We start from the raw sequence: 16,019 nt of genomic DNA on the forward strand, positions 1-16,019 counted from the left end.
GATGAAATAACTGTAGGCAAAAGTTAACCAGAAAGCAAAATAACTATTTCTGTTGCTTAATGGATCAATATGCTTGCTCTATTTTAACTTTAATGTATACAACAGCCTGATACAGTGTGTGCATGTGTGTACAGATGCACAGTACTAATGGAGCACACCAGAAGCAGCTGTTCACAACACACACACCATCTGATCCACATGCTGTATAAAGCTTCAAAGAACAGGAATAGAGGGTGTTATATCCACCTAGGAATGAACAGACTAACAAACTGACACTTCTTGAAAGGTGTAATTGATTCCTCCTCTGATAAGTGCATCTATAATCTCAAACGACATCAAATCATAAGCACCATTTGCTACCGAAGCCAGATGCTTCCCATTTCCGCTGCAAAATATCTCGATCTCTATAGGCTACTTCTCTCTTTAATGCATGATGTGGAAAATATAACATTTTCTTACTGGTGAACTGAAGCCGATAGATCTCAACAACCACAACTTCTCACTAACTGCAACAGCAACATGTATTTGTTTGTCTCACAAATGTGCCACACTTTTATAACAGAGTGCCACTGTGTTTAGCAGATTGTTAACATCCTTCAAAATGGGAAGCTTTGCAATTGCGATCGTTAGACACTAATGATGGCCAACAGCTTCAGTTCCACAGAGAGAGTTGAGAGCAGGAGCCCAAAATTAAGTCCTTCCATCGTTCTCACAAATCCCATCTTAAATATACAGAGCCTAAGCCTCCATCCCTGCATTCTCTCTGTGCCTCCTTCTTAAAATGCATGAGAAAAAGAGGCCATATTCATGCACCACATTCAGGCACACTGTTGTAGTCTGAATTTTTCTCACCTCTCTCACCTTTTTTGAAATTCAACGCTCGCCTTTCTTTCTTCTCGATTTCCTAGGCGTCATGCCGTCCTAAATAGCATCTCAGACTTGCCAGACTTGCGTATCAGTTGCAGAGAGGGAAAGAGAGAGTGAGAGGGGAAGAGAGGGAGAGAGAGGAGGAAGAGAAACGCGAGAGGCATGGACTGACTGCTGTACAGGCTGACCTTTCTCATTCATATTACTGTTGATCCTAACACCAAGACTAGGCTCCATGAAGGCACAGTGTCTAGATGTGTGATCTGTGGAGGAAGTGAAACTTCTCTGCTAAGAATCGAGGTGTTAAATTTTGAATAACTGTGAATGTATGACTGGTTATCAGCCTCACCTTGCAAGGTAGCACCCCTACCAGGTGCTTGGCCACTGACATACAGCCATGATCCACATGTATCTCCTTTATCAAGTATGTAAGAGAGTGTAGAGTCAATATACATTTAATTGTGTTACATCAGGATGTGGATGTTCTTCAGAATTCAAAAACTGGAAATATTTTGCCATAAAAACGTTCTTATATGCAATCTATGAAGACACTTTTGAGAATGGCGGGTCTATTATTATTTTGGTACTTTATATTGACATTTTGAATTGAATGAAATAAACTGAATTGACACCTACCATGTCTAAAAACGTGTAATGTGAGCTAACAATGTAAATGTCCAACAATGTTGCTGCCTCATATATATGTATGTATGAGGATAGGATGTAGGATGTAGGATGTGACAGTTTGTGATGAGGTGCGACATTTCTCAGTCTCCCCTTTCCTGCTCAAATGGAGGAGCAGTGTCACTACCTGTGTGTCATAGGCTTGATATAGATACACATGGAGAGGCGGGGCTAAGCCGGAAAAATACACTGGTGGGTTACACACTCGTCCCCTGGTCGTACATTCCCATCCAAACCGCATTTATCTCAATCATCGCTGAACGAAATCTAAACGTCAATTTTGTTTTGTTTCCAGCATGTCACGATGGTAACCGCATCAGTTTTTTATGTATTTGCCACTGCTGTAAACAGACTGTAAAATGTAAAATAGTAGCATTGCTAGTAGGTTAGCTGTATCCCGCAAGTGTCCAGATTATGAGTATGATTAAAGACCCCCTCCGATGAAAATCAAGTTTTTAACCTTGTTAACATGTCCATGTGGTATTTTGCTAATGTTACAAGACATATCAGGAGCAAAATAAGCAGTCAACGCCATGTCTGAGCATATCTGCTTTGAAACTGCAGTGTACCAAGGACAGTCTCAAAAAAACGGATTCAGTCAGGCAGGACTTCATACATCACAAACCCAAGGAACCAATCCTGTAATAGACGGGGTGGTACTTTACATATCATTATGTGCACCTGCTTCCGCGTTGCGAGCCAGAGGAGAAGCCAGGTGTCAAAACGATGGCAGAGACGTGTTTTGTTTTCGGCTGCAAATTCACAAAAGGAGAAACAGTGAGCCTTCATTTATTACCAAAGGATCGGAAAATCCGAGAGAAATGGGTGCAGTTTATTTGGAGTAATCGTAATGTCCCAGCCAAACTTCCAGAGAAAACGCGGGTTTGCAGTAGCCATTTTCAAGCACTGTTTTGAAAATTTTTCACAGAAACAGATGGGTTTTGCCACAAAACTTATATTGAAGCCCGACGCTGTGCCATCCATTTACCCTGGGGACACAGCGAGTACGAGCCAACATGTTGACCAATATGTTGGTCAACCGGTAAGTTTATTTTTCTTGTGTTTTATCCGTTGACTGTATCCAACAAATCTGCAGTGTGCTAACCTAGAATCTAGGTTAGCAAAACCTAGAACCTAACCTAGAATCTAGGTTAGCACACCGTTACGTTATCTAGGTCCTAGATAACGTAACGGTTAATGTGGTGTATCTTCTGTTTATCTGTTTTTCAAGAGCGCCTCATTATCATGGCATCCCCGCCCACTCAGAACAGCGCATAGTTAATGAGGGGAGAAACTGAGAGGATGGAGAGGCCCCACAGAGCCTGGATTTGTGTGTTTTTTTGCAACATAATTCATAACCTTATTTTAAAGACCACTGAGAAATGTTTTAAACAGCCAAAAAGAGCATAACAGGGGGTCTTTAACAATTATCAATGGGGTTAGGGTTTTCCTGCTCACACGACGCAAGAGTACTACTGATCTGTTGGCCAGAGGTTTGCTACATGTAATTCTGTGGCTGCTTAATGTTTTGTGTTCTTGATTGACAGCTGACATCTTCACCTTTCAGGGTGTCCTGCTCAGCCCTCATGATGTCGATCAGGGAGCTCTCCAGAGTGTTCATGTTGAAGCCGTCAAATGACCTGGTGCGCTCCTAAAGAGAGAGAGGAGAAGAGAGAAGAGAAACTCTGTTTACCTTTAAGCAGGGCAGGGATTTGCTGAGAACACAAACTATGTTTCCGTGCCAACCTGTTTCTTATCCATACAGTTACACACCTGTTCACACCTGGGAGACACCTGGTGCAACCAGTCTTTTACTGTTGTCTACTGTTAATTGGAGCAAGTAAGTTTATCTACATCTTTTTTTGTTACATTAATTCAATTAACCCAAGCTGACCAGAGAGCACACTTGCACAAGAGGAAGAGACTCCATTTAGTCGAAGTCATCTTTCATCTTCATTCAACATATTGTTTTGCAGTTCTGACTGCTTCACACTCTTAAACAACAATGCCTAAGCTAAAAGCCTGAACAGTCATGACAAATGCAAGCTAAATATTAAAACAAAAATCAATCAACAGTTGTGACAGTTAGGCATAAGCCAGGCTGCTTTTCCAGTTATTCTCGCTGTGTTTTAACCTGATTCTTTTAAATGTCAAGTTAAGTGTAAATGCAGGTAGAGCTCAGAAACATAGAGATTCACTACGGCAGCATGATGGAAGTCTATAAGAAAACAAGCACTGAAGCGGACCAAGTAGGAGCTGAGCCAAATTATGATTGACAGCAACGTCACCTACAGCAAGGGCATCCATGAAAAAAGTTGGCATACCTACCATACTGGAAATGTTTGTATACACACACGCACATAAATGTGTATACACACATCCAATCATGTGTACACACAAACACACCCAAACACATATCCATGCACACACACACACACAGACACACTCTCAAAGTGGCTTGCTGATAAGGGCTCCGTACAACCCAACCTCACCAAAACAAAATACACTCTAATGTGTACGTTCCTCTTTTACATTTGTGCCAGAAGGCAAACTGGAGCTAAAAGTCAAAGCATACCATGTACTCACAACATCATGTGCTCAAATCCAGCTCATGACCTTTGACTCATTTCCCCCCCTCCATTTTTGCAGCCACTCTCCGATGCATACTATCTTCATAAAGCAGAAATGCCTTAAAAAATCTTGTATTCCTCAGCCATGCGTCAGAGATCTCCCACTCTACAGCGCCTACAGTATGACTGTTCCACTGGCTATAAGCTGTTGTTCAATTAGGCCTGTACATTACGACTAAAATGGGAATCACGATTATTTTGCTACATAGTGTGGGCATGAATATTAATCACAATTATCAGTCTTGATGATTTCAGAAACAAAATGATTTTGCTACACTTATATTAACATCTTGATTACTTATAGAGCAGTAAAACTAAATGTGATGAAATGTTTGAATAATATTGTGAAAACCAACCAAGTATAACAATCAATTATTTATAAAGAGCTTTTCAAAACAATATAGTGAGTCAGTCAAGTGCTTTTCAGAAAATACAGTGCCTTACAGAATCATTAAAAGAGAGGGCAGAAGATTGCAAAAATAGCATAAACAAGAGGAATAAAACATTATGCAAAAGCCTGTTCATAAAAGTACGCGTTGAGGAGCGACTTAAAAGAAAATCTGAAATCATAATATACATTATTAATTGTGCAACCCTACGTCTAATTCACCTCCCCTGTCCTGTTCCAGAGTCTAGTCTGAAAAACTTCCCGTCAACAACACCGTGTGACCGGCCCTGCCCTCGGCCCGACTGATAACAACGAGAATCCCCCACAGTAAGTAGCCTATCAGTGTAGTCTGTCTGTCTGTCCATTCACCCGTCTGTCTGTCCAACAAAAGTATCCGTGCCTAACCTACCTAGCGAGTACTCATTTAAATTCGACTACCAGGTTCCACCCACACAACAAACTACAGGCCAAAGTCTGTGGAGAGCAGGCTAAAAGCAAAACAACATGGGGAAGAAAAGCACATAGCTTACTGCGTGTTACATCGTGAACTCCAAAGAGGTCAAATGTTAAAGGGTTCAGAAAAATAGACCCGTGTCACTGAACCAGATCTACCATGTGACCAAGGGTCTGCCAGGAAACTAACGTTTTCATCAACTATCCACAGTGGCTTCCAAAATTCAAAAGCCACTTCCACTATCTCACCAGCTAAAATGTCTTTAGAAGACAAAAGAGCCTGGTTGGATGTCTGGCAGACTGGCTGGTAAAATCGACAAACTTCCCAGCTGCAGCCAAAATTTACCAGCATTTGGCTGGTGCGCATTTCCCACACTGACTAAGGGAGGAACATACTAAAACAGACTTGACACGGTAGAAGAGCACACCCAATGCACACTCTCTCCCTCAAAACAAATATCAACATAGGGATATAGGCCAGACTATGTCTACTATTTTCTCATATCCGCCTCAGTAACTTCTGTGGACTTAGGCTATAGCCTCAGGTAAAATAAACCAGGCAAAGACAAGAGAAGCAGAAACAAGTGCAGGCCTGGTGGTCGTGGAACTAGAGACCTGTAGTTGGTATAACCTAGACACGGACAACACTACAAACACACACACACACACACACACACACACACACACACACACACACACACACACAGACGCAGATAGACAGCAGCATTACCCCTCCATTATCCTGTCACTGGACGGTTAGCTGCAAGGTGCAGTATTTCTGGCGTCTGCTGCATTTCTACAGTTTAGTATTTCTACAGCATTATGTGGACAGAACTAGTAAAAGAGCTGGTTAGCTAAATAAGTTTCTGCAATTAGCCTGTTTCTGTACTGAGGACTGCTTCAAAAATTGAATGCATTCATCATGTTTCATCATTCTTTCTTGTGGTATTATCTACTTTGTACTGAAATATTTGGGCCGGTGTAATATCGTAGGGCAACGCCTATTATATAGTTTCAGGAAGAATAGGAATTAATTTTGTTGCTGAGGAGGACTTAGGACTCAGTATGGCGGACAGGAAGGCTGCCTGCCGCTCTGCAGTTGCTAAGCATTGGACTGAAGCGTTGCAGACGGTGATTAATCATCAGATCTGCCCGTCCTCCTCTCTCAACAACTGGCCAGCTGACCAGCAAAGTACTCATCCCTGACAGATTACAGGGCGTGCGTGCAAACAAACACATACACACAATCGTGCTCGCTCATCATACCCAGAGACACACACACGAACACCCCCACACACACACACACGCACACATTAGCTGCGGGCCTATCAGACAAGCAAGACACAGGCAAGACACACACCATTTACAGGGCCGTGGTTGTGTTTACCCTGCATCATGTGCATCTATGAGAGCTTCTCCACACAACCCAAGGCTTGGGTATATAAACATAAAATAAATTACATTAGATAATTCTTTTGAGGCAACAAGGAGACGTAGCCCAGTATAACCACATAAACTGACAAAACTAAAGTAAGCACGATACAGACTGGTCTAAACCAAACAAACAAACAAACAAACAAACAAACAGGTGAGACACTACCATTTCCTCCATGGCTGTCAATAAACGCCTGTGTGACTGATTGATTTGCATTTTGCAGCGTGGCAGTGCCTGAAATGTAACTGAATTAGGCTAAACGGGTGGCTAATTCATTATTGAATTTGAAATGATCCACCAAAAACGTCACAAAATAAAAACTTAAGCTGCACTTGGTGAACAAGAGAAAAAACAAATGCAAATTGGCTCTTATAGCCTTCAACAGGGTTGACCAAAAAAAACACAGACTATTTTGCTTGCTACCCAAATAGTTAAAGTTGCCTCTCCAATAGTCCCTCCAAACAGGTTTTAATCATAAGTACAATTAACTAGACTTCCCCAGATAAGGCCACCTCCTACAGATTTTGATGACATGCAGAGAAGTGAGGAATGATTAAATACAGCAAGCTGTGGGTGATTTACCCCAACATTAATCTTCCATGTCACCTCTCTGTTAATGAAAAAGGGAAGAAGACAGGGGAAAATGGAAGAGTGGAGGAAAGTATGGGGAGGAGAACAGGAGAATAAAGAGAGGTAAAGAGAGAATGAAGGAGAAGACTAAGGGTGGGGCTGTGATTACAAGGGTGAGATTTTTTTCAGGGTTTTTTGGACACCTCACATTCATTTGTAAAGAGAAAATTGCAGGTTTTTCCCTTCTTTTTCCAGTCTAGTTTGTTTCTAATCACATCCCTGAGAGAAGAAAGAGAGAGAGGGGAAGGGAGGAAGGAGACGGCTGGAGATGAAAGAAGGGAATGGAGAAAGGGAAAGCAAGCGGTGAGGTAAGGCAAAGTAAAAAGAGAAGGAAAGAGGGCCGGAAAGGGAAGCAGGTTGAGCTTTTGATACTTGTGATTATGTTGCTTCCTGGTCAAAGTATTTCAAAGGCCTGCTATGACATTAAATAACCCCCTACCGTCAAAAACAACCTATTACCCAGTGTTAGCGGCTGAATTGTGTGTGTGCGTGTGTGTGTGTGTCTTCATCTGGTGCAAATGGGGCTACAGAGGCGGGGTGAATAGTGTGTCTGTGTGTGCATTTGTGGTGCAGTGGGGGCGACGGAGGTAGGGGTGAATTTTGTGTGTGTATGTGTGTGTATTTGTGGTGTAATGGGGACAACAGAGGCAGGGGTTCCAGCAGTCTTTCCATGGCTTGGGAATAGACTGAACTGACTCCTACATCGTAAGCAGGTAGACTAAACAGAATACGACACTTTGACATAGCCTCTGCTTTTTCTTCTTCCTTTGTTTAAAACACACGTGCAGAAGACATAGGCCAAAGCCTAATTAGGGCCCGTGCACATGTGTGTGCGCACACACACACATGCACACACGCTCTCTTTCTTCCTGTTTCAGAGCGTCTGTCAAGGGTATGAGAAGGGCACAATGAGGCTGTATGCGCAGCAGAGTCATGTGCTTGCCAGCGCAGCTCAGGCCGCTCATTAGTCTAAAAAACATTTCTCTCATTTAGCACCAACGTCACAAGGACCAGAGGTAATGGCTGAAACCCAGGGCTTCTGCAGCTTAATGGCTCAGAGTGTGTGTGTGTGTGTGTGTGTGTGTGTGAGTGAGAGAGAGACAGAGAGAGAGAGAGAGAGGGTTTGCATGCATGCGTGTACATGTCATGAATAAGGGAATGTAGGCTACCTAGAATGACTGAGGCTTCTTCCTTCACAGTAAACCTGTAAGCCTCAACATGATCCTGTTTTTATCGTGGGAGCTCCAACCCTCTCATGCCAAGCACAGCCAAATAGGCAGATGGACACTTGAATCACCTGTTGTGCTAACTGGTAAATGAAAAAGAAAACCAAAACTATAGGCACCCGTTCTTCATGACCTGTCAACACCATATATGACACCATAGGAGCCCACTTAGAGAACCACTGTTTTAGGGTGGCAATATACAATTTGTGGGGCAATGTAGATGAGCAATGGTGAGATGTAAGGTCAAATGTCTATTCAAATGTTTCCTGGTGAAAAGATGTTCCTAAATAATTTCAGTAATGATAAAGATGCACTCCTCGGGCATGTTGCACATCAAAATTGCCCTAAAAGGTTGCACTGTGCATCACTGCCTTTAGCAACCTTGACAGACAATAGAGCTACCATCTCCCCACCAGCCTAACAGCTGATATGACGGTTAGGCCTAAACTGTTACAAAACAACAACTTCCCCACTTCTACTGACCATTCACATGACGATGATTCATCATCTTTTGGCCTATACTTGCAAGAGGCTTGTGGTTTTATTCTACAAATAAAAGGGATGTTTTGATGAATTTGCTTTAGATCAAAGCAGTCTCAAACTCAGAAGGGGAGTTTCGCTGTAAATGCACGCATGTGAGCGCACATGCAGACATACTTGTCTTTCACCCTATTTTGACAGCAGTAATGAATACAGCACTGGCCACACTGATCTAATCTGAAAAGCTGCTGTGGTAGCTTCACAGTGGCTTGTCAGATACGTAATTCTCCGTTCTAGTGAAAGCACTGACAATCACTGATGTATGCCCGTTTTTTTATTTTGCTATTGATCCTTCAAATACACCTAATAATCTGTCACTTTGATTTGGCTGGCAATTGGAAACATCAGAGACTGAATAGACAGTTTGACAGTTGGTGCCGCTGCAGAGCTGAAGGTTTGGTTTTATAATGCACCTTCGTACAGCAGTATGGCATTAGGCTACAGTATTTCTAAGCTACACAAACAGCAAGATGTAACCAACAATTTCCCAGATAGCTTACTGAGACAATATCCTGTGCTGGCTTACTAGCTAACCACCAGAAGGCCTTAAGGCCCCGCGGGTCTCACCCTGGTCTTTGGCCAAATCCACCAGTCCAATTCAGCCCAGGACACCTGACACAACAGCAGGCCTCTGACCTTGAATGTCACAGGTGAGGAGGGAGAAAGGAGGAAAGGAGGGAAGGAGGGAAGGAAGGAAAGAAGGAAGGAAAGACTGCCATTCTGGCAATTGGAAAGTCTGTTGCTCTAAAGCTAGTTACTAGCTGACCGGTGTGTTAGCGGCTAGCAGCAGTGCGCCTGGCCTGCAGCCCAACCCAAATACTAAAGCTGCTCTAATACAGCAGCGGCCCTGCCTGCTGGACCAACAGCCATGGCACTGGCACATTTTCTCCCTCTCTGTGTACGCACTCATGGTGCTGTAAGGCGCTTTGGATAAAATGTCCACCAAATGGCATATGGTCACGCTCTCTCAAATTGCATCTAAACATTTGCTCATACAGTACGTTCACACACATAGATCAGCTGACAGCCTCTGCCCCAGGCTGTAACAAGATGATGCCCAACTCCATGCAGGAGCGTGGCAGGGGAGGGGGGGAGGGGGGGGAGGTCTTTGTTTTAACAGCTAGCTATTGCAACTCACCTGACAAGTGGCTTATTCATGTTTTTATGTCTTTTCCTATCAACTGACTAACACGCACGTCTCATTTGTTGCCCCCTGGGCTGAGTGTGTGGTGGGGTGCAAGTGTTACAAATGTCTAGGCTACTTTTTGAGAGATGACTGTCTCCTTTGTCTCCCTCTCCTATTTAGTGTGTTACTATCATGGCTTATCAAAAAGTGCACAGGGGAATACAGTCTATGATAATCTTTGATTGTAAATAGGCAGAACAATGGGAATCCTGAAACAAAAGCTACTAATCCTTCAACTGTCGTGTCGGTGCTAGAATGGAAACTATGTGAGGCAGTTGGACCAGGCTAATAGTGGAACACAGTGTGACAACAGTTCCTGATGGGGTCCATTTATCCCACAGTTAAAGGAACTACAGTATTTCCATTACCAAACTTTAGGGTGCCTTGTGTAAGGCAACATGTGTCATCAATCTTCAGCGCAAGTATTGGGATAGACTGGATTGAGGACAGTTTTGAAACCACAGAATGGAAGCTATAGGTCTACTGCCTGTGGTTGGCTAGAGCAATTCTTGGTCAGGGGCAAATAAAATGGGAGTGAGATGGCCTAAGCCAATTGGTCCTACAGCAATAGTAAATACAAACAAGAACACTGTATATCTATAGCTTGGGCCTAACACAACCTTGACAAAGATAACATCAAGATTACACAAAACAGAGGAAGCCTCTGACCACTATAAAACTACACTACACTTGGCTGCTTGAGTAATAATTCAACAGTGGTTTCTACAGCAACAGCTCCACCACTGCAATATGATATATTTCCAAACACCAAAATAACACGACTTCCACTGAGAATCCAATCACACATCCGATGGTTAATAGGCTAAGTGTCAGCGTACATCTTCATTCTTTCTTTTTTTTCTTCTCTAGACATAAATTATCAATCCCCGTTACTCTTGTTCTTTGTAAATGGGGTTATAGTTGCATAATCAGTCTCTTTCTCTCTCTCCCTCTCTCTCTCTCTCTCTCTCTCTCACACACACACACACACACACACACACAGAGTAAGGCTATTCTACACCCACCCTCCCTCTGCCCTTGCAGTATCTAGAGGGCAGAGGGACAATGCTACTTTAGCTGATCTGATTCTAACACAAGCAAGGGCACCAGACTGCAGCTAGAGTAATGCTGGCTTTAGCTTAAATCTGCCATGGGAGTATAACAGAAGTGACTCTCGACTCCAATGCTCAAAATGGATGCAGATTCACAATTTCGGATAAAGAGCAGCTACTAACTGAGCTTGGTACACAAGGAGATGGCACCGATCCTTGTTACAAGCCTTGTTATCTAGAACCACTTCTTTTTGCTTGATACGTTTTGAAATTGCATTGAACTTTATAAATTGAGTTAATTTTACTCTCCACCATTTAACCTGTTAGCCAATGATAAATAGCTGCTTAGGGGTTACCCTCCCTAGGATTACTCAAGCAACAATACCCATGACATGTCAAGACATGTCAGTGCGATAGTAGTGTTTGGCCTGCGGTGCACAATGAGTCATTAACAGGGGAAATAAGGAAATACCTAGAAAGGTGAATGATAAATTGAGTTCATTTGCTTGTTTGGGGAATTTAGTTCATTGAAGAAGAAATTGTCAGGTAAAACTGAATGAAAGTGACATATGATGCCATTGACTTCCTCCAGAAAACCACATTGTCCCTCACTGGTGGTCTCCAAGGCCGATTAGTAATGTTGTTAGGCTATTGACAAACAGCTGAAACAACAAAGGCAAGCAATCACTCAGACAATTTAGCACTATCTAGTGCATCTGAGATGACATTAGGGACTAGTATTAACCGACTACCTGACCTAAATTTGACAGAGCATACGGCCTGTCATCAGTGTAGATGAAGAAACATTTTCCAGAGGCAAGAAAGTAAAGGATGCATACTTAAAGAAGCCTTTCATCAGGCTTCATCAGCGGCCGGGCCTAGCTGGGCCTACAGCAACCCCTATCACATCACCAACAGGCTCGGCCTTGCCCTCGTCCCTCCACTCCCGTCTTCTTACGACGACGACCCAATCAATCCCGAGTTGGATCAATAAAATGAATTCATTTCCATCCCCTCTCTCCATCAATCCAATCTGCCGTTTCCTACATGTGATAATACTGTTATTCAAGCCATCTTCATTGTGTGTGGACCCAGCTATCAAAATCACATTATAAATGAGCTGGCATTTTGAAGACGGGTTGCTAGGCTATGGGGGCCATGTCCTGGGTTATTAATAATGCGCTAATCCTGAAAATCATTAGGCTACATTTCACAAAGCAGAACAGATTGATACCCTGAGATCTGGCAGGAGTAAAGACAAATAGGAATCAAGCTCCATCAATCTACTTTCTGACATTTTTTTGTTTCTGAATGGGAAATCAGATGATGATGTCTTGTCTTGCCACTGGCGTATCTAGATTTCTCTCTACATCTCAATCTCTGCCATTCTCTTTTCTCCATACCTCCCTTCCCTCTCCTCGCTCTCACCTTCCCCATTTCTAACCTCCCTCTCCCATTTCCATTTTCCTCTCCCCATCTTTTTCGCTCCCTCCCCAACGGCGCCCCCCCCCACCCCCCCCGCCTCGTATACGTGGCACACACCACTGCAGTGACAGAGCCACATTAGTCATCATCAGGGACCCACAGCCATGGAAGTACAGAGCCGAACGACTGATGTCTGAGCTAACACGGTGACAAATGCATCATGTAAATCCATGCCCTCCCCCCAGGCCCAAAAATAGCAGCCACACCACATACTGTAATAAAATTAGCAGCTAATATGAAGTGTTGTATGGTACGTTTCTGTTTTATCATTCAGGCAGTGCTGAAAATTACTCACACACAAAAGCACGAACACACACTGCGCACACACATGCTCATATACACAAGCACAAAAAAACGTGCACTGTGCATATACGATCAGATACACAAATGCACACACAAGCTAACTGATACGCGAGATATCAAATGACATCAATGCTAATGAATTTATCAGTGACAATCAATAAAAGGAATTGCTGACTTAAATTATTACAAACTGATACAATCAGACTATCAAGTGCAGGCTGACCTGGAAGGGGAAGATGTTATCGCTGCGGCCCACTCCGTCATCCATCCAGGACTTGGGGTTGAAGCCGGCGGGACTGTTTCGAGGGTACTTCTGGGATGCCACGTGGTTGTTAGGGAAGGTCTTCTTCAGCGGAGAGATAGAGTTGATGGGGGTCATCCCGCCGTTCAGCCCCCGACGATACTCTCTGCCCTGAGACCCGCCCCAGCCGCCGCCGCCGCTGCCGTAGCCTCCTCCGGGACTCCAGGAGGTGGAGGAGCCGGGGGAGGGAGAGGGGCTCTGGTAGCTGGCCGGACCCCAGGGGGACGGGGGCTTGTTCAGGCTGTTGGACAGATGCGGCAACTGGCTGAAGGCCGCGTTCCTGTGCGGGAAGGGGGGCGGAGGGTGGGGGGAGGCCGGGGAGCGCCGGTGCTGCTGGTGCTGGTTGTGGGGGTGTTGGAAGTGGGGGTGCGGTGGGGGAGGGGGGTGGTGCTGGGACAAGGCCGCCGCCGCAGGTCCGATCTGGGGGGAGAAGTTCCCGCCGAACCCCGGGCTGACGTGGTGCGAGAAGTTCTGGAACAGCAGGGGCCCGTTGTTGGCGGAGGCCGGGTTGAAGAAACTGACGTCCTCGTTGATGATGGTGGATGGCGCCGGCGGGATGGCGGCCGACCAGTTGTTGAAGCCGGTGAGGGACGACGAGGTTGTACTGGACTGGACCGGGCCGGTTCCCCCAAGACCGGACGTCTCCTGGTAATCGAAGCCCGTTAGGACCGGAGACTCGAGACGCAGCTGCTTCTCCTTTCCGTTACTTCCTTCAGACGTGCCGTTGTCTGTCTTGCCTTCCTCTGACCGGGCCTTCTCTAGTTCTGAAATGATCCCTCCGCCACTTCCACTCTCCTGGTGACTCCCAGGGGACAACTGCTGCTGCTGCTTTTCTTGCGTTTCTTGCATTTCCTGTTGCTGCTGTGCTTTGGGCTTCTCTGGGCCCCCCAGGATTTCGTCTTGCACGCTGTTGTGGGTGGCAGAGGCAGGAAAAAGCCAGGGAGAGCCTCCCGTGGTGCCATTCCCTGCAGCTGTGGTGCTGTTTATGAAAGCAGCAGGGCTCTGCGACACATTCTGGTGGTGGTGTGGGGGCTGCAGATGCGGGTGGATTCGGACCGGGAATGCAGACTTGTTGCCAGTGTTGTTTTGAACTAGGACTCCAAACCCGTAATCCCCCATTTGTTTTCTCCCCCCACACACAAATGCTATCCCGTGATCGTTTGGTCCTATTGAGAGAGAACACACAGGATGGCATGCACTGAGTTAGCAATCTGTCCCTCTCATGCCATTTTAGATTAAGAGATTTGGCTGACAACTAGGAAATGGACATTGTCATTTTTCTTGTGACATACAAGATCTTTTTTGTTGGGTCTGTTTTACTCCCTCGATGAATTCCTGGACATATGATAATGACACTACATCGTCAAATGAATAAGCTCATTCTTGCACTGAACAATCTAGCATTCTTACAATGGACAGCTGAAAAAAAGCCAAGCAGTTACATCTTTGGCTAATTATAACACCGTGACGTTGCCAACTTGTAAGTCTAGAGCTGAGCTGCTGATAGCCACCGACCTGGCTAGTAAGCACTGCTGTGTCGAGCCGACACATCCTCCATTGGAGACAGCTTCCTAGCGCAAACCAGTTGACAGACAATTTATCAACCGCAGTGTAACCTTACCGGATACATTACAATACATACAAATCAGCAAAAATACAGAATAACAACAAGTCACGGACCCAACGTTCAAAAACAGGAGAAAATCACTCGACCTTGTTTGACAGCTGTCAAAAATCTATCTGGAGATAACCTTAAAATACATCATAGATGTAAGACATATTCGATGTAATCTCTTCTTACTTTGATCGAAATATTACCAATAGAATCACACATTATTGTTCAGTATTACAGCTTTAAATATGCGGTGACAATCGAAAGTCGAGCAGTTTAAATACACCAGACGGGTTAGCTGGACAGCTAACATTAACGTCGTTAGCTAACGCTAGCTAGCTAGCTAGTTAACGTTAGCACGAATGCTAGCTGGACAGAATGGATAGCGAATAAAATCTCTTTTCACCTTTTGGTTACCACCTTCGATCCCGGTGACGGCTCGGTTGAGATCCTTCCCTTGGGTTGAGAGCAAATGTGATGTCCTTGACGAAAGTGTACAGCAAGCAAAGCTTATGAGAGGCGATTTGATAGCTGACTCGTACAGTACAGTCGGTCAGCTTTTTTTCTCCCTTCTCCTGACGTGTCCTGCTTGCTCAATGACACAGCTCTCTCTCTCCTGCCTCTAATCTGGATTCTATCATAAAAGAGATTTGCTAACGTGGCAACGTATGAAATTTATTCGGCCGCAGTTCTTTAACAAGCCCTATTAGATCGGTTTCATTGTTTATACGATTTCAATATTTTTTTTGTCGCTAACTCTCTCTCTCTCTCCTACAGAGCCAGCCGAGTCCTGTGCTTCTTGGCTGCCCCTCTCTCCTGGAACCGACCGCGGCCGAATGACAGCGAGAGATCAGCCGCGACACACTTCCGGTTCTAGCACCGCCCCCCTCCGATGGCCACGCCCTCCACCAGCCACACCTCGACATGTGATTGGTTGTCCGGGCCCCAGCCTCGCCCATTTCTTCCACATATAGCGGTCGTGCACCAATATGTTACCACCCACTGAGGTCGAAAATGACACCAAAAAAAAAAAAAAAAAATCTCCGCCCAGTACGGTCGTGTCTTTTCACGATCCAGCTGGTATCAAGTCGTGAGAAAATTGGGATGCCCAACCCCCCTCCGAAGGGTAGAAGAGCATCCTTTTGGTCCAGCTTTTGAGCTCGTGTTCCTCTACTGTAAATGTATGAATGAGGAAGTTATAATATCATATTAGTAGCTGCTCTGTTT

General features: G+C 44.6%; 1 protein-coding gene across 2 annotated transcripts in view; it reads right to left on the reverse strand.

Annotated features, from left to right (window-relative positions):
• Nucleotides 1-15,609, reverse strand: part of cpeb4b (cytoplasmic polyadenylation element binding protein 4b) — a 36,001-nt gene extending 20,392 nt beyond the window's left edge. For both annotated transcript variants that reach the window (XM_071902774.2, XM_071902773.2), the window contains exons 1-3: nucleotides 15,199-15,609; nucleotides 13,103-14,346; nucleotides 3,112-3,202 (exon numbers count right to left, since the gene is read on the reverse strand). In XM_071902774.2, the coding sequence (XP_071758875.1) occupies nucleotides 3,112-3,202; nucleotides 13,103-14,299 (1,288 nt within the window). In that variant the 5' untranslated portion in view covers nucleotides 14,300-14,346; nucleotides 15,199-15,609. The remainder of the gene's footprint in view (nucleotides 1-3,111; nucleotides 3,203-13,102; nucleotides 14,347-15,198) is intronic.
• Nucleotides 15,610-16,019: the final 410 nt, after the last annotated feature.

This window comes from Centroberyx gerrardi, chromosome 11, assembly GCF_048128805.1.
Source record: "Centroberyx gerrardi isolate f3 chromosome 11, fCenGer3.hap1.cur.20231027, whole genome shotgun sequence".
Taxonomy (NCBI): Eukaryota; Metazoa; Chordata; class Actinopteri; order Beryciformes; family Berycidae; genus Centroberyx; species Centroberyx gerrardi.